General features: G+C 48.5%; 1 protein-coding gene across 1 annotated transcript; it reads right to left on the bottom strand.

Moving 5' to 3' along the window:
* Positions 1-3248: 3248 nt before the first annotated feature.
* On the bottom strand, positions 3249-15700 carry LOC123042842 (aquaporin PIP1-3/PIP1-4-like). Its single transcript, XM_044465216.1, has 4 exons — positions 15364-15700; positions 4151-4449; positions 3889-4029; positions 3249-3362 (listed from the first exon to the last, which is right to left on the bottom strand). The coding sequence occupies exons 1-4, from the start codon at positions 15695-15697 to the stop codon at positions 3267-3269; spliced, it is 870 nt and encodes a 289-aa protein (XP_044321151.1). The 5' UTR covers positions 15698-15700; the 3' UTR covers positions 3249-3266.
* Positions 15701-19432: the final 3732 nt, after the last annotated feature.

The following is a 19432-nucleotide window of genomic DNA, read 5'->3' as shown; positions in this document are numbered from 1 at the left end:
CATCAATTTTGAGATGGGTTCACCGTTTTTGGAAAAAAAAAGTTAATTGAATTTCAAAAAAGGTCTTCCATTTTGAAAAAATTCATCGAACTTGAAAAGCGTTCATCAATTTTGAAAAAAGTTCATAAAAATGAAAATTTTCATACATTTGGAAAAAGTTCATGAATTATAAAAAATTAAAAAAATACCAAAAAAATAAAATTTAGAAAAAAAATAAAAATATTACAAATTTGAAGAAAGTTCATGAGATTCAAAAGAGGTTATTGAATTTGAAAATTACACGAATTTAAGAAAATTCGTGATTTTTTAAAAAAGAAAGAGAACATGAAAAGAGAAAGAGAGTAGGCACAAACAGGTCGCGGCTTTTCTACGTTAAAGATGTATAAAGAAACAAACTTGTCACTAACAGGTTGCTAGTCCAGTTGCTTACTTTCGAGGTTTGCTGTTTGAATCCCATCACCCTTGATTTTATTTTCGCGATTTACAAGTTAGAAGAAAAAATATATGTGGGCTGGCCCAGCTCGCAAGTGAGGCTGTGTGCTTTAGACGCCCGCTAGTGAAATGGCCTATAACGGGCGCCTGAAGTGCCGAATAGGGATTGCGGCTATGCATTTGTTTGCTGCGATGTGGAAAGTGGCATCGCATGAAGGGAGCCGGTACTGGGCCGGCCAGCAAACCACCATGGTTTCATCATGCTGACAGTATTTTTTCTTTCTTTTGTTTATAGTTTGAAATATATGATTCCCTCCGTTCATAAATATAAGTCTTTTTAGAGATCCCAATGTAAACTATAGACAGAGCGAAATGAGTGAATGTACACTCTAAAATGTGTTTATATATACATTTCTATGTAACAGTGAATTCGGCCTACTTTAATCTAGCGAGGTCGGCACTTGTAGTGTGGCCCTGCCCGCGATCTGGACTGTTTGTGTTTGGATGGAACCCCCGAGCAGAAAATGAAGCTCCACACGTGCAGCTTTCAACGTCACCAGAGCGCGCCAGAACACATACAAATGCCGACCTCGGGTGGGGACTACCGGATCCACCACCAGCGCGCGCTCTGGCCGGCTGTCCGTAGATCGGCCGATGCAGCAGCGGCATAACCAGTCGCGCACTCACGAAAGAGAAGGCAAGTTGAGACGCCGATTGAATGAGACGGCATCTGCAAGTTGAGACGCTCGCGCGCATCCTTGGCTGTCAGTCATCTACTCGCCATGCCATATCCCCAACCACCGGGCGAAGGACGATCTTCCAGCCGAGCAACGGAATATGCCACGAGCCCAGTCGATCGGCCAAATTTTACCAGCAGAGTGTCAGTGAATCGTCCACGGCCGGTTGGTTCCGTTTTGATCCCATCAAGCGAGCGGCACCTACGTAGGCGCAAACGACCTGACCTCGACGCACGCACGCAGTCCGGGTTGATCGGTTGGGTTGGGAACGAACCCCGGCCCAGGGGGGCCAGGCACGTATGGGCGCGTGCAGGTGCATCCGGTGTAGGTCCCTGCCTACCTGCCTGCCACGCCACACACGTCAGGAAAATAGACTTTGTTCTGCTTCCCGTTGGGTTCGTTCTTACAACCTACTGTAGTAACTAGGAGTAGTGATTTATTCTCAGACAAAATCGGATCATAACATCGAGGTGGCAGAGAGATCAGATGCCACTGTGCTCGTTGCCGTATCCCGAAGATCACTGCCGACAGGGTGCACGGGGCGCCCACACCTTTCCTGAACCAGGATCAACGGGACCGAATAATATTGCCAGGGAATTAATTGTTCGCCGTGAGTCTAAGGTGAGGAGATGTCGACATCGGCACTGCCAACTCGCTCGCTGGTCCAGACTCCAGACTCCAGACCAGACACCACAAGGGACGAGAAGAGCGCTGCATCTCCACACACGAAAAGGGCAACGAAATCACTGTGGCTGTTGCAGCGCAAAGAAACAGCGATTTGATCGACCCGGCGTCCGCAGACAGAGGACAGACGTGGATCTGCCTCCGCTTTCCGCCGTCTCGTCTCGACCGTCCCTTTCGTCGACCTCTCCTGACCACCTACCTAGCTAAGCTAGCTACCCCACACCACGCACGTACTGCTACGACTACTTGACTGGCACGGCACGGGCCCAACGCACTCCAAACCACTCGAAACAAAGCGACGTACGACCTGGGGTAGACAGTAGCACTGTGGCCTACATCGCGCAGCGTGTCAGGAGGTCCACGCGTTATGAATTCGTCCCCAGTTCGCCAGAAAAATACTAGTAAGAGGGTGTTTGGATACTCTCTAGTCATGTGACTAGTAGTAGTCAGACTAGAAGTTTTTAGTCAGGCCCTGTTTGAAAGGTGACTACTACTAGTCAGCATTAAATGTCTCAGTATTAAATGTCCCTTGTGCAACACCAATTAGAGAAGAGATAGGAGGACTTTAGTCAGTAAAAGTCAGGGGTGTTTGAAGGTTTACTGACTAAAGGTGACTACTACTAGTCTCTAGTCAGTAAAAGTTGGGGGTGGGGTGACTAGGGACTAAACTAGTTTTAGTCACCCACTAGTCAGGGGTTTTGGAGGTTTACTGACTAAAGGTGACTACTACTAGTCTCTAGTCTCTAGTCTCTAGTGATCCAAACACCCTCTAATACTTCTACTATTTTTGTCTCGTAGGATGACGTTGAAAGCATGCCGTGCATGTGCCCACACCCACACCTTTCCCTAGCCCGGATCAATCGGACGAATATCTCGGAATTATTATTTGTTAGCGAGGTAATAGCACCCCAGGTACCCTAACTTGCACACAATGTGATGATCTAGTCCCAAAGTTGCAAAACTAGACCAACCCATACCCTAGCTTGTATCCAATGTGATGATTTAGTCCCAGGCCAATCAGAGCTCGCCAATTGGCTGGGCCGGTCAGCGCTGGCAGTTTTGCACAAAACCCCCTGCCGTTTCCCTGATTCAACCTGCAGATACCCCCCACCTGAATTAAATCTGTCGGAGGAATCCACTTCACGTCCGGTCGAGAGGGTTCACTTTCGTTGTCGGGGCACATCAACACAACTTGGCTCAATTTGCATAACAACGTGCAGCACACAACAACTGAGTACTGATGAGATTACATACAAGTCTGGGTTCAGGTGAATACATAGCAAGACTAGCAGTACATCAAACTTGGAAGACAAATTGGAATTCCACGGTAACACGATTTGATGGGAAGAACAACGCAGCTTGCTTGCTCTTCGGGTCGGCATCTTTCTTTGTAGCAGCAGGAAGAACAGCAGCTTAGGACTTGGTCTTGAACGGGATGGCTCTGATGACCACCTGGTGGTAGACGGCGGCCAGCGCGGCGCCGATGAAGGGGCCGACCCAGAAGATCCACTGCAAACGCGAAAATTTGATGGACATGTCAGCCCTTATTACTACTATAAGCACAACAATGCTAGTAAACAATTTCCCAGAGTAATAACCTAATATGGACACTCAAGTCACTGTCCTGCTACCAGAAGGCAGCGGTTGCGTGCTACGCCGAGTCAAGTCTCTCGGCATTTCCCTTGAGATCAGGGTAGACTTCCCATATTTGAATAACCAGCAGATGATACAGTACTCTCATCAGCTATAACTGCTCAATTATTGCAGCTACTGTGACATCGGTTCACCAGATTAATCAGCTTTCCAATTTCACATCGGGTAATTAGGTGTGCAATAGAGAGTAGCTATGCGTCTTTTGATTGCAAAGAGAGTTGCTATGCGTCTGCGTCAACTTTAAGTTACTTCTGAATGCTACTGCTACCACATGCCTGCAGTTACTACTGCTGCAGAAAACAAGCAAGTGCCATGCTTTCAAGTTCAGACAAAGGAAAGGAGGGGTGTTATTAGGTTTCAGTTTCGGTTTTGGTTCACTCACGTGGTCTGACCAGGCGTGCTCCCTGTTGTAGATGATGGCCGCGCCGAGGCTCCTCGCCGGGTTGATGCTGGTGCCGGTGATGGGGATGGTGGCCAGGTGGACTAGGAACACCGCGAACCCGATTGGCAGCGGGGCGAGGATCTGTCGACGTTCCACACACAATAAGTAATCATTAATAACTAAGCACAGTAAGGAAATTTTAACATCTTTACTGCTTGCTGTCGACGGGGGGAAAGAACAGAACGGCGGTGATGGTACTCACCGGAACGTGAGAGTCCCTGGCGTTCCTCTTGGCGTCGGTGGCGGAGAAGACGGTGTAGACGAGGACGAAGGTGCCGATGATCTCGGCGCCGAGGCCGGAGCCCTTGGTGTAGCCGGGCGCCACCACGTTGGCGCCGCCGCCGTTGCCCATGTACAGGCCCTGCTGGAACCCCTTCACCACGCCGGCGCCGCAAATGGCGCCCATGCACTGCATGATGATGATGTAGAACACCGCCCTGGTCAGCGACAGCTTCCTCGCCAGGAACAGCCCAAAGGTCACCGCCGGGTTGATGTGCCCGCCTGCACCCATCCATCTGAAGGAAATATGCCCTAGAGGCAATAATAAAGTTATTATTTATTTCCTCATATCATGATAAATGTTTATTATTCATGCTAGAATTGTATTAACCGGAAACATGATACATGTGTGAATACATAGACATACATATAGTCACTAGTATGCCTCTACTTGACTAGCTCATTAATCAAAGATGGTTATGTTTCCTAACCATAGACACGTGTTGTCATTTGATTAATGGGATCACATCATTAGGAGAATGATGTGATTGACATGACCCATTCCGTTAGCCTAGCAGTTGATCGTTTAGTATATTGCTATTGCTTTCTTCATGACTTATACATGTTCCTGTAACTATGAGATTATGCAACTCCCGTTTACCGGAGGAACACTTTGGGTACTACCAAACGTCACAACGTAACTGAGTGATTATAAAGGAGTACTACAGGTGTCTCCGAAGGTACATGTTGAGTTGGCGTATTTCGAGATTAGGTTTTGTCACTCCGATTGTCGGAGAGGTATCTCTGGGCCCTCTCGGTAATGCACATCACTATAAGCCTTGCAAGCAATGTGACCAATGAGTTGGTTACGGGATGATGCATTACGTAACGAGTAAAGAGACTTGCCGGTAACGAGATTGAACTAGGTATTGGATACCGACGATCAAATCTCGGGCAAGTAACATACCGATGACAAAGGGAACAACGTATGTTGTTATGCGGTTTGACCGATAAAGATCTTCGTAGAATATGTAGGAACCAATATGGGCATCCAGGTTCCGCTATTGGTTATTGACCGAGAATAGTTCTAGGTCATGTCTACATAGTTCTCGAACCCGTAGGGTCCGCACGCTTAACGTTACGATGACAGTTTTATTATGAGTTTATAAGTTTTGATGTACCGAAGTTTGTTCGGAGTCCCGAATGTGATCACGGACATGACGAGGAGTCTCGAAATGGTCGAGACATAAAGATTGATATATTGGGAGCCTATGTTTGGACATCGGAAGTGTTCCGGGTGAAATCGGCATTTTACCGGAGTACCGGGGGTTACCGGAACCCTCCCGGGGGTTATTGGGCCTTCATGGGCCCTAAGGGAGAAGAGGAGAGGAGGCAAGAGGTGGGCTGCGCCCCTCCCCTCCCTAGTCCGAATAGGACAAGGAGAAGGGGGCGGCGCCCCCCCCCTTTCCTTCCCCTCTTCCTCCTCCTTCCCCCTTCTCCTACTCCAACTAGGAAAGAAGGGAGTCCTACTCCCGGTGGGAGTAGGACCCCCCCTTGGCGCGCCCTCCTTGGCCGGCCGCCCCCTCCCCCTTGGCTCCTTTATATACGGGGGCAGGGGGGCACCCTAGAACACACAAGTTGATCTACGGATCGTTCCTTAGCCGTGTGCCGTGCCCCCTCCACCATATTCCACCTCGGTCATATCGTCACGGAGTTTAGGCGAAGCCCTGCGCCGGTAGAACATCATCATCGTCACCACACCGTCGTGCTGACGGAACTCACCCCCGAAGCTTTGCTAGATCGGAGCCCGGGGATCGTCATCGAGCTGAACGTGTGCTGAACTCGGAGGTGCCGTACGTTCGGTGCTTGGAGCGGTCAGATCGTGAAGACGTATGACTACATCAACCGCGTTGTGCTAACGCTTCCGCTTACGGTCTACGAGGGTATGTGGACAACACTCTCCCCTCTCGTTGCCATGCCATCACCATGATCTTGCGTGTGCGTAGGAAATTTTTTGAAATTACTACGTTCCCCAACAGTGGCATCCGAGCCAGGTTTTATGCGTAGATGTCATATGCACGAGTAGAACACAAGTGAGTTGTGGGCGATACAAGTCATACTACTTACCAGCATGTCATACTTTGGCTCAGCAGTATTGTGAGATGAAGCGGCCCGGACCGACATTACGTGTATGCTTACGCGAGACTGGTTTCACCGTTACGAGCACTCGTGCTTAAAGGTGACTAGCGGGTGTCTGTCTCTCTCACTTTAGCTGAACCGAGTGTGGCTACGCCCGGTCCTTGCGAAGGTTAAAACAACACTAACTTGACGAACTATCGTTGTGGTTTTGATGCGTAGGTAAGAACGGTTCTTGCTAAGCCCGTAGCAGCCACGTAAAATTTGCAACAACAAAGTAGAGGACGTCTAACTTGTTTTTGCAGGGCATGTTGTGATGTGATATGGTCAAGACGTGATGCTATATTTTATTGTATGAGATGATCATGTTTTGTAACCGAAGTTATCGGCAACTGGCAGGAGACATATGGTTGTCGCTTTATTGTATCAAATGCAAACGCCATGTAATTGCTTTACTTTATCACTAAGCGGTAGCGATAGTCGTAGAAGCAATAGATGGCGTAACGACAACGATGCTATGATGGAGATCAAGGTGTCGCGCCGGTGACGATGGTGATCACGACGGTGCTTCGAAGATGGAGATCACAAGCACAAGATGATGATGGCCATATCATATCACTTATATTGATTGCATGTGATGTTTATCCTTTATGCATCTTATCTTGCTTTGATTGACGGTAGCAATTTAAGATGATCTCTCACTAATTATTAAGAAGTGTTCTCCCTGAGTATGCACCGTTGCGAAAGTTCTTCGTGCTGAGACACCACGTGATGATCGGGTGTGATAGGCTCTACGTTCAAATACAACAGGTGCAAAACAGTTGCACACGCGGAATACTCGGGTTAAACTTGACGAGCCTAGCATATACAGATATGGCCTCGGAACACGGAGACCGAAAGGTCGAGCGTGAATCATATAGTAGATATGATCAACATATTGATGTTCACCATTGAAACTACTCCATCTCACGTGATGATCGGACATGGTTTAGTTGATTTGGATCACGTGATCACTTAGATGACTAGAGAGATGTCTGTCTAAGTGGGAGTTCTTTAGTAATATGATTAATTGAACTTAAATTTATCATGAACTTAGTACCTGATAGTATTTTGCTTGTCTATGTTTGTTGTAGATAGATGGCTCGTGCTGTTGTTCCGTTGAATTTTAATGCGTTCCTTGAGAAAGCAAAGTTGAAAGATGATGGTAGCAATTACACGGACTGGGTCCGTAACCTGAGGATTATCCTCATTGCTGCACAGAAGAATTACGTCCTGGAAGCACCGCTGGGTGCCAGGCCTGCTGCTGATGCAACTGACGATGTTAAGAACGTCTGGCAGAGCAAAGCTGATGACTACTCGATAGTTCAGTGTGCCATGCTTTACGGCTTAGAACCGGGACTTCAATGACGTTTTGAACGTCATGGATCATATGAGATGTTCCAGGAGTTGAAGTTAATATTTCAAGCAAATGCCCGGATTGAGAGATATGAAGTCTCCAATAAGTTCTATAGCTGCAAGATGGAGGAGAATAGTTCTGTCAGTGAACACATACTCAAAATGTCTGGGTATAATAATCACTTGATTCAACTGGGAGTTAATCTTCCTGATGATAGTGTCATTGACAGAATTCTCCAATCACTGCCACCAAGCTACAAGAGCTTCGTGATGAACTATAATATGCAAGGGATAGACAAGACTATTCCCGAGCTCTTTGCAATGCTAAAAGCCGCGGAGGTAGAAATCAAGAAGGAGCATCAAGTGTTGATGGTTAACAAGACCACCAGTTTCAATAAAAAGGGCAAAGGGAAGAAGAAGGGGAACTTCAAGAAGAACAGCAAACAAGTTGCTGCTCAAGAGAAGAAACCCAAGTCTGGACCAAAGCCTGAAACTGAGTGCTTCTACTGCAAGCAGACTGGACACTGGAAGCGGAACTGCCCCAAGTATTTGGCGGATAAGAAGGATGGCAAAGTGAACAAAGGTATATGTGATATACATGTTATTGATGTGTACCTTACTAATGCTCGCAGTAGTACCTGGGTATTTGATACTGGTTCTGTTGCTAATATTTGCAACTCGAAACAGGGACTACGGATTAAGCAAAGATTGGCTAAGGACAAGGTGACAATGTGCGTGGGAAATGGTTCCAAAGTCGATGTGATCGCAGTCGGCACGCTACCTCTACATCTACCATCAGGATTAGTTTTAGACCTAAATAATTGTTATTTGGTGCCAGCGTTAAGCATGAACATTATATCTGGATCTTGTTTGATGCGAGACGGTTATTCATTTAAATCAGAGAATAATGGTTGTTCTATTTATATGAGTAATATCTTTTATGGTCATGCACCCTTGAACAGTGGTCTATTTTTATTGAATCTCGATAGTAGTGATACACATATTCATAGTGTTGAAACCAAAAGATGCAGAGTTAATAATGATAGTGCAACTTATTTATGGCACTGCCGTTTAGGTCATATCGGTGTAAAGCGCATGAAGAAACTCCATACTGATGGGCTTTCGTAATCACTTGATTATGAATCACTTGGTACTTACGAACCGTGCCTTATGGGCAAGATGACTAAAACGCCGTTCTCCGGAACTATGGAGCGAGCAACTGATTTGTTGGAAATCATACATACTGATGTTTGTGGTCCAATGAATGTTGAGGCTCGCGGCGGGTATCGTTATTTTCTCACCTTCACAGATGACTTAAGCAGATATGGGTATATCTACTTGATGAAACACAAGTCTGAAACATTTGAAAAGTTCAAAGAATTTCAGAGTGAAGTGGAAAATCATCGTAACAAGAAAATAAAATTTCTACGACCTAATCGTGGAGGAGAATATTTGAGTTACGAGTTTGGTTTACATTTGAAACAATGCGGAATAGTTTCGCAACTCACGACACTCGGAACACCACAACAAAATGGTGTGTCCGAACGTCGTAATCGTACTTTACTAGATATGGTGCGATCTATGATGTCTCTTACTGATTTACCGCTATCGTTTTGGGGTTATGCTTTAGAGACGGTTGCATTCACGTTAAATAGGGCACCATCAAAATCCGTTGAGACGACGCCTTATGAACTGTGGTTTGGCAAGAAACCAAAGTTGTCGTTTCTTAAAGTTTGGGGCTGCGATGCTTATGTGAAGAAACTTCAACCAGATAAGCTCGAACCTAAATCGGAGAAATGTGTCTTCATAGGATACCCAAAAGAGACCATTGGGTACACCTTCTATCACAAATCTGAGGGCAAGATTTTTGTTGCTAAAATTGGATCCTTTCTAGAGAAGGAGTTTCTCTCGAAAGAAGTGAGTGGGAGGAAAATAGAACTTGATGAGATAACTGTATCTACTCCTTTGTTGGAAAGTAGTTCATCACAAGAACCGGTTCCTGTGACAACTACACCAATTAGTGAGGAAGCTAATGATATTGATCATGAAACTTCGGATCAAGTTTCTACTGAACCTCGTAGGTCTACCAGAGTAAGATCTGCACCAGAGTGGTACGGTAATCCTATTCTGGAAGTCATGTTACATGATCATGATGAACCTACGAACTATGAGGAAGCAATGATGAGCCCAGATTCCGCAAAATGGCTAGAGGCCATGAAATCTGAGATGGGATCCATGTATGAGAACAAAGTATGGACTTTGGTTGACTTGCCCGATGATCGGCAAGCCATTGAGAATAAATGGATCTTTAAGAAGAAGACTGACGCTGATGGTAATATAACTGTCTATAAAGCTCGACTTGTTGCAAAAGGTTTTTGACAAGTTCAAGGGGTTGACTACGATGAGACTTTCTCACCCGTAGCGATGCTTAAGTCTGTCCGAATCATGTTAGCTATTGCTGCATTTCATGATTATGAAATCTGGCAAATGGATGTCAAAACTGCATTCTTGAATGGATTTCTGGAAGAAGAGTTGTATATGATGCAGCCAGAAGGTTTTGTTGATCCAAAAGGTGCTGACAAAGTGTGCAAGCTCCAGCAATCCCTTTATGGACTGGTGCAAGCATCTCGGAGTTGGAATAAACGCTTTGATAGTGTGATCAAAGCATGTGGTTTTATACAGACTTTTGGAGAAGCCTGTATTTACAAGAAAGTGAGTAGGAGCTCTGTAGCATTTCTGATATTATATGTAGATGACATATTGTTAATTGGAAATGATATAGAATTTCTGGATAGCATAAAGGGATACTTGAATAAAAGTTTTTCAATGAAAGATCTAGGTGAAGCTGCTTACATATTGGGCATCAAGATCTATAGAGATAGATCAAGACGCTTAATAGGACTTTCACAAAGCACATACCTTGATAAAATTTTGAAAAAGTTCAAAATGGATCAGGCAAAGAAAGGGTTCTTGCCCGTGCTTAAAGGTGTGATGTTGAGTCAAACTCAATGCTCGACCACAGCAGAAGATAGAGAGAAAATGAAAGATATTCCCTATGCTTCAGCCATAGGCTCTATCATGTATGCAATGCTGTGTACCAGACCTGACGTATGCTTAGCAATAAGTTTGGTAGGGAGGTACCAAAGTAATCCAGGAGTGGATCACTGGACAGCGGTCAAGAACATCCTGAAATACCTGAAAAGGACTAAGGATATGTTTCTCGTATATGGAGGTGACAAAGAGCTAGTCGTAAATGGTTACGTCGATGCAAGCTTTGACACTGATCCGGACGATTCTAAATCGCAAACCGGATACGTGTTTTTATTAAACGGTGGAGCTGTAAGTTGGTGCAGTTCTAAACAAAGCGTCGTGGTGGGATCTACATGTGAAGCGGAGTACATAGATGCTTCGGAAGCAGCAAATGAAGGAGTCTGGATGAAGGAGTTCATTTCCGATCTAGGTGTCATACCTAGTGCATCGGGACCAATGAAGATCTTCTGTGACAATACTGGTGCAATTGCTTTGGCAAAGGAATCCAGATTTCACAAGAGGGCCAAGCACATCAAGAGACGCTTCAATTCCATCCGGGACAAAGTCCAGGTGGGAGACATAGAAATTTGCAATATACATACGGATCTGAATGTTGCAGACCCATTGACTAAGCCTCTCTCACGAGCAAAACATGATCAGCACCAAGACTCCATGGGTGTTAGAATCATTACTATGTAATCCAGATTATTGACTCTAGTGCAAGTGGGAGACTGAAGGAAATATGCCCTAGAGGCAATAATAAAGTTATTATTTATTTCCTCATATCATGATAAATGTTTATTATTCATGCTAGAATTGTATTAGCCGGAAACATGATACATGTGTGAATACATAGACATACATATAGTCACTAGTATGCCTCTACTTGACTAGCTCATTAATCAATGATGGTTATGTTTCCTAACCATAGACATGTGTTGTCATTTGATTAATGGGATCACATCATTAGGAGAATGATGTGATTAACATGACCCATTCCGTTAGCCTAGCAGTTGATCGTTTAGTATACTGCTATTGCTTTCTTCATGACTTATACATGTTCCTGTAACTATGAGATTATGAACCTCCCGTTTATCGAAGGAACACTTTGGGTACTACCAAACGTCACAACGTAACTGGGTGATTATAAAGGAGTACTACAGGTGTCTCCGAAGGTACATGTTGAGTTGGCGTATTTCGATATTAGGTTTTGTCACTCTGATTGTCGGAGAGGTATCTCTGGGCCCTCTCGGTAATGCACATCACTATAAGCCTTGCAAGCAATGTGACCAATGAGTTGGTTACGGGATGATGCATTACGTAACGAGTAAAGTGACTTGCCGGTAACGAGATTGAACTAGGTATTGGATACCGATGATCAAATCTCGGGCAAGTAACATACCGATGACAAAGGGAACAACGTATGTTGTTATGCGGTTTGACCGATAAAGATCTTCGTAGAATATGTAGCAACCAATATGGGCATCCAGGTTCCGCTATTGGTTATTGACCGAGAATAGTTCTAGGTCATGTCTACATAGTTCTCGAACCCGTAGGGTCCGCACGCTTAACGTTACGATGACAGTTTTATTATGAGTTTATAAGTTTTGATGTACCGAAGTTTGTTCAGAGTCCCGAATGTGATCACGGACATGACGAGGAGTCTCGAAATGGTCGAGACATAAAGATTGATATATTGGAAGCCTATGTTTGGACATCGGAAGTGTTCCGGGTGAAATCGGCATTTTACCGGAGTACCGGGGGGTTACCGGAACCCTCCCGGGGGTTATTGGGCCTTCATGGGCCCTAAGGGAGAAGAGGAGAGGAGGCAAGAGGTGGCTGCGCCCCCTCCCCTCCCTAGTCCGAATAGGACAAGGAGAAGGGGGCGGCGCCCCCCCCCCTTTCCTTCCCCTCTTCCTCCTCCTTCCCCCTTCTCCTACTCCAACTAGGAAAGAAGGAAGTCCTACTCCCGGTGGGAGTAGGACTCCCCCTTGGCGCGCCCTCCTTGGCCGGCCGCCCCCTCCCCCTTGGCTCCTTTATATACGGGGGCAGGGGGGCACCCTAGAACACACAAGTTGATCTACGGATCGTTCCTTAGCCGTGTGCGGTGCCCCCCTCCACCATATTCCACCTCGGTCATATTGTCGCGGAGTTTAGGCGAAGCCCTGCGCCGGTAGAACATCATCATCGTCACCACGCTGTCGTGCTGACGGAACTCATCCCCGAAGCTTTGCTGGATCGGAGCTCGGGGATCGTCATCGAGCTGAACGTGTGCTGAACTCGGAGGTGCCGTACGTTCGATGCTTGGATCGGTCAGACCATGAAGACGTACGACTACATCAACCGTGTTGTGCTAACGCTTCCGCTTACGGTCTACAAGGGTACGTGGACAACACTCTCCCCTCTCGTTGCCATGCCTTCACAATGATCTTGCGTGTGCGTAGGAATTTTTTTGAAATTACTACGTTCCCCAACACCATCCCTTAGGGCATCTCCAGCCGTTGGCCCCCCAGGGGGTGTCTAAAAGCGCCGCCTGGGGGCGAGCCGGGGATACACTCGGCGCTGGGGGCGGTTTTGCGCCCAGTCGTCGCCCCCAGGCGCCGAAATTGGCCCACTTTGCAGCCCAATTTCGGTGAATAAACGGCCCATATGGGCGAGAATAGGCCCATATTCGGCGTGGTTTCGGCGTTCAATTATCAACACACACATATTTCATCACAGAAAAATCAAATACTTCAACAAAATACTACAACAACAAATAGTTCAATACAAATTATATAGTTCAACAAATATAAACTCGTATTTCATCGCACGGCGTCCCCCTTGAGCCTCCATAGGTGCTCAATCAGATCTTTCTGCAGTTGATGATGCACCTGTGGGTCTCGGATCTCCTGACGCATACTGAGATAGGCAGTCCAAGTTGCTGGTAGCTGGTGATCAACTTCGGCTAGAGGACCCTGCCTGTAGTATGGTTCAGTGTCAAACACTGGGTCTTCTTGCTCGCTCTCGATGATCATGTTGTGCAAGATGACACAGCAAGTCATGATCTCCCACATTTGATCTTTCGACCAGGTCTGAGCGGGGTACCAAACAACAGCGAATCGAGATTGGAGCACACCAAATGCCCGCTCGACATCCTTCCTGCAAGCCTCCTGAACCTTCGCAAACCAGGCGTTCTTGCCTCCTGCCACAGGGTTTGAGATCGTCTTCACAAATGTCGACCATCTCGGATAGATGCCGTCAGCTAGATAGTACCCCTTGTTGTATTGGTGCCCATTGATCTCGAAGTTCACCGGAGGAGAATGGCCCTCAACGAGCTTGGCAAAAACAGGAGAGCACTGCAGCACGTTGATGTCATTGTGAGTTCCTGGCATACCAAAGAATGAGTGCCAAATCCAGAGGTCCTGTGTGGCTACCGTCTCAAGCACCACACTGCAACCGCCTTTGGCACCTTTGTACATCCCCTGCCAACCAAATGGGCAGTTCTTCCATTTCCAATGCATGCAGTCGATGCTTCCAAGCATCCCAGGAAATCCTCTTGCTGCATTCTGGGCTAGGATCCGAGCAGTGTCTTCCGCGTTGGGTGTTCTCAAGTATTGTGGCCCAAACACTGCCACCACTGCCCGACAGAACTTGTAGAAACACTCTATGCTGGTGGACTCGGCCATGCGCCCATAGTCGTCGAGTGAATCACTGGGAGCTCCATATGAAAGCATTCTCATCGCTGTCGTGCACTTCTGGATGGAGGTGAATCCAAGAGCGCCAGTGCAATCCATCTTGCACTTGAAGTAGTTGTCGAACTCCCGGATGGAATTCACAATCCTGAGGAAGAGCTTTCGGCTCATCCGATAACGGCGCCGAAATGTTCTCTCGCCATGAAGTGGAGCATCGGCGAAGTAGTCGGAGTAGAGCATGCAGTAGCCGTGTAGACGATGTCGGTTCTTTGCTTTCACCCGCCCCGGCGCCGAGCCACCTCGACGCGGCTTTTCATTGCTCGCCAGCAGCTGGGCGAGGGCGGCGAGCACCATCAGATGCTCTTCTTCCTGGACGTCAGCCGCGGCTTCCTCCTCCAGCAGCGTGGCGAGCTCTTCCTCCTCATCGGAGTCCATCACCGACACAGTCAAAATGCCGAACACCTTGAGCTCGGTGGGCGTGTACCCGCCATTAAACCGCGCCTCCGCGGCCGGAAACGGCGTCCGCAAATGCCTAGCTGTTGCGGGAGGGGCTGCCGCGGTGAAGCGCTGCTATTTTCTGGCGGGGAATGGCTATCTAGCGGAATAGGCCGGCGGCCGTCGCCGGGATATAGCTAGTGGTGGCCGAGGGCGCGGGGGTGCGAGGCGAGTCGGGGGAAGAAAACCTTGAGTTTTCCCCTGTCGGTGTGGGCCAGGCGTGCTTTTCCCTAGCGCCGGAGCCCCCAACGGCTCCCCAGCGCGCCGGGTTCGGCCTGTGACCGCCGGGCGGAAAAAAGGTCCGAACCGGCGATTTTCGGTGTCCCGGGGGCGCGACTGGGCCGTTTTTTCGGCGCCGGCGCCGAAAAAGTGGCCTGGGGGGGCCTGTTGGGGGCGCGGCTGGAGATGCCCTTACCATGCACAGCAAAAAAGCTACAAGAACGAAGCGGAGAGCAAGGAACAGTACCGGAGATGCCGGCGGTGCAGTAGACGAGGGCGAAGATCATGCTGCCGAAGGACCAGGCGATGCCCTGGATGCCGACGGTGGCGCACTTAGAGGTGGCGCCGCTGTAGCCCATCACGGTGAGGATGGTGACGTAGAGGAAGAGGAAGGTGGCCATGAACTCGGCGATGCCGGCACGGTAGAAGGACCAGGACTTGAGCTCGCCGGGCTCGAACAGCGGCGCCGGCGGGGGCTCCTTGTAGTCCTTGTCCTCGGACCCCTGCGCCGCCGCGCCGATGGGCTGACGCTCCGAGTACTTGTTCGCCCCGAGCCGCACGTCCTCCTCCTTGCCCTCCATCGCTGCTGCAGGACCGGACGTGAAGTGGATTCCTCCGACAGATTTAATTCAGGTGGGGGTAATTGCGGGTTGAATCAGGGAAACGGCAAGGGGGTTTTGTGCAAAACTGCCAGCGCTGACCAGCCCAGCCAATTGGCGAGCTCTGATTGGCCTGGGACTAAATCATCACATTGGATGCAAGTTGGGGTATGAATTGATCTAGTTTTACAACTTTGGGACTAGATCATCACATTGTGTGCAAATTAGGGTACCTCGGGTGCTATTACCTCTTTGTTAGCCCAAGGTAAGGAGATGTGTACATCGCATGTGGCCACGCTCTGGTCCACGGGCCACAAAGGAAGAAAGAGACGAGATCGAGCACTGTGGGCGGCTACACGTCACGCTCGCGCTCTTCCACCCACCCAGAGCCCCAGCAAAAGAAACTACTCCAGCAAAGGTGATGGAGTGGAGATCAACAGCAAATGCAAAACGAAGGGACGGGAACAAGCAACGTAGATGTAGTCTCATCTACGTACTACGTGACGTAGGCGTAACGACCTGATCTGTACCAGTACGCACGTCCGCGGTCTGGATCAGTCAGTTCAGTTGGGAAAGAGCCGGGCGTCGCCAGGAACGGTTCGCTTTTCTTTCTCCTGAAGAAAGAAAAAGGCGATCTAGCTTCTTCCGCCAAAGGACTCGCTTCCGCCGCCGGCGGCTTCGGTCATTGGTAGTGAGAGGGATCGCCGGATCCACGCACGTGGATCGTTTTTTAGGCTCTCGTAGTTTAGGTTTTTAAGTTGTTCATCGTTTTTGCTTCGGCGGCGATGATGGCGGCGCTGAATAAAGTTTTTTTAGATCCTACCCCGACGAGGCGATCGGTCCTGTCCTTGGGGATGAATTTGGAAATCAGTTTGTTCAAGCAAGGATTGTGTGGCGGCGGCGACATCCTCGTGGTGGACCTGTGTCCTCGGGCTCCGCCATTGCGACGGCGTTTGCTCCAGCGCCGGCGCGGAGCTTGGGAGGTAGTCCAGGAGCGGATGCAGATTGTGGTCTGCATCGGCGGCATCTGAAAGATGGTAGATCGTGTGCTGGGTTCGTGGTTCGTGGATGGCAAGTATGGTTTTCTCCTCCGGCGTCTTAGTCATGTGGGGATGCAAGATCTGGAGTTCGATGGCGTGTCTGGGGTGTTGCCCCGGTCTGATTCGTTCAACGATAATGGTTTCGCTTTTGGTGAACCACCTTGGAGGTCCGCAAAGCTGCATATCAGCGATGGAGCCGCTTCGACCTCGGGTGTGAAGGTGATTCGTCATTGTTTCCTTTGACGGCTGCTACGGTGGTCCCAGAGGCCTGTGACGGGCGTTAATGTCAAGTTCGAAGGTTTCTTCGGTCTTGATTGTAATTTTACTTCTTGGTTGTTGTTCCTTTGTGCAAAGGCTAACATTTTGCTGTCTTTTCAGTTTTGCCAGGTCGGTTTGTACGTGACTTGTACTATGATCCTTATGATATAAATGAGACATGTATTACCATGCAAAAAAAAAGAGCCGAGCCGGGCGACACGTATGGGCGCATGGCCGTATTCACGCGGTCGTGGAGGCCCCTGCACAACACGCGATTGTATTCGTTCGTCCCTAGTCCCCGCTTGTCCAGACACTCAACGATCTTGATCTACATCCTTTTTTTATTTTATCTACAATTGTTTTTAAACAGAGGTGAGAGTTTTGCTTAATATAATTGATAATAAAGTTGGACTGTAGCACAAAATTACTAGAAAATAAAAGTTAAAATCTACTTACCAGAAAAATGAAGCACCTCGTCACACGGCCAGTCTGGAAGGAGCTGAGGAGACCACAACCGGCTTGACGCCGATTGGGGGGGAGGAGGACGCGAGATATTACTGGAGCCTTAGAGAGAGAGGGGGGGGAGAGGAGGCAACGAACCCAGATCCATCGGACCTTCAGAAGGGAGGCTGCGACGAGGAGAGTGTGGGGCGGTGGTTGGTGGCTGACGAGCTCGATCTAGTCCGCCTCTCTGGGCCGCCAGGCACACAACGGCAAGGAGCCATCGAGAGATCTGGAGGAGGGAGTACTCAGCTAGCTTGAGAAGGGATCCGGGTCGCCCACGCCGCCGCCCTGGGGGGGAAATCTGTTCATGCCAGGGGATTTGGGTTTGAACGGGAGGGGCATCAGGACCAAATTAGCTTTTGGGGACGGTCTTTTTTGCAAAGTTTGCGCATACAACGCCCAACCCGAATCTAGGCCATCAATCTTCCATCCAATGGTACAGATCCATTTTTCTATTTTTGCACCACATGCTCAGATTCTATACTAGTTGCTCCCCGTTGCACGGGCAGGCGCAGCAACGACAGGGTGCACAGGGTGCGCGGGCGCCCCACACCTTTCCTCAACCCGGATCAAGGGGACCGAATATTGCCATGTCAGGGAATTATTCGTTAGTCTAAGAAGGTGAGGTGATGTCGACATCGCCACTGGCCACTCGCTAGGGACGAGAAGAGCACCGCACCTCCACACCACACACAAAAAGGGAAGAGAGGCGACGAAATCACTGTGGGCGGCGACACGTCACGCGCGCTCTCTCTTGCAGCGACAGCGATCGCAAAAAAGAGTCAATCGACACTGTGCGACAGATGTAAATAATCTGCCTGCGCTTTCCACTGTCTCGTCTCGACCGTCCCTTTTCTCGTCCTGACCACCTACTACTATACTACTGTAGTAGTTTCGAATATGACGCACCACGTACTGCTACTTGACACGACACGGCCCTAACGAACTTTCTTCCGTAAATCACTCGAAATGGACTGGCCGGTAACCAGGTCACTTCACGGGTAGGGGGAGGAAGAAAGCAAAAGAAGGGACGAGAACAAGCAGCTTATATACAGTAGCGCCGTGGAGTACAGCGCGCAGCGTGTCAGGTCCAGGCAGCTGCGTGCGCCCGGAAATGAAGAATGAAAATTAATGGCCGTTCCGAAATACACACGCAGTCTCGGCTGCGAACTGGTGGTGGAGGGCTACGCGCAAGTCATCATTGAAACAGATTGTCAAGCTCTGGTTTCCTCGTTGGAGCAGGTTACTGATATATCGATCGGGAGCCACATTGTCTCGGAGATGCGTACTTATCTTCAACATTTCCAGGGTTTTGTGCTAAGATGGACCGGACGAGAAGCAAATATTGCTGCTCATACATGTGCTAAAGGAGCTCTAGGTTTAGATGCAGACTTCCTTTCTCTCTTTGCTATCCCTGAATTTCTGATTGACATTTTGCAATCAGATGTTATCCTCCAAGATGAATAAAATGCAAGATCGATGGCAGTTCTAAGAAAAAGGCGACCGATCAAGCAACCCGATGCATGCGTGCATGGTCTTTTCACGCACGCACGCACGCTCCGCCGATGGAGAAAAGAGCCCGGTCTAGTAGGATTTCACAGAAATGATGATATCATTGCGCGACGACGACGGGCGCGGCACCGGCACCGGCTCTGGCTGTGGGCAAGCATGATTTGCCTGTGCCTACACTTTTTCTTTTGTCCATCAATCAGCAAATGGGACCCAGAGCCACAGCAAACGAACCTAGTAAAGCAAAAGGTGATCGAGGTCAATCAGCAAATGCAAAGGACGGGACGGGAGCAAGCAACATAGACGTAGTACGTGATGACCGTAGGCGTAACGACCTGATCTGTACCTGTACGCCCGCCCGCCGTCTGGATCAGTCTGACACGTATGGGCGCATGGCCGTATTCAC

Source organism: Triticum aestivum, chromosome 2B (assembly GCF_018294505.1).
Source record: "Triticum aestivum cultivar Chinese Spring chromosome 2B, IWGSC CS RefSeq v2.1, whole genome shotgun sequence".
NCBI classification, from domain to species: Eukaryota; Viridiplantae; Streptophyta; class Magnoliopsida; order Poales; family Poaceae; genus Triticum; species Triticum aestivum.
Note: the sequence above shows the minus strand (reverse complement) of the source record. Positions and strands in the feature narration are given on the sequence as shown.

Coding starts and splice junctions, on each gene's coding strand:
- LOC123042842 (XM_044465216.1), bottom strand. CDS start 15,697: ATGGAGGGCAAGGAGGAGGACGTGCGGCTCGGGGCGAACAAGTACTCG. Junction 4,450..15,363: donor CTGCACCGCCGGCATCTCCG/GTACTGTTCCTT, acceptor GGATGGGTGCAG/GCGGGCACATCAACCCGGCG. Junction 3,363..3,888: donor AGCACGCCTGGTCAGACCAC/GTGAGTGAACCA, acceptor TCGCGTTTGCAG/TGGATCTTCTGGGTCGGCCC.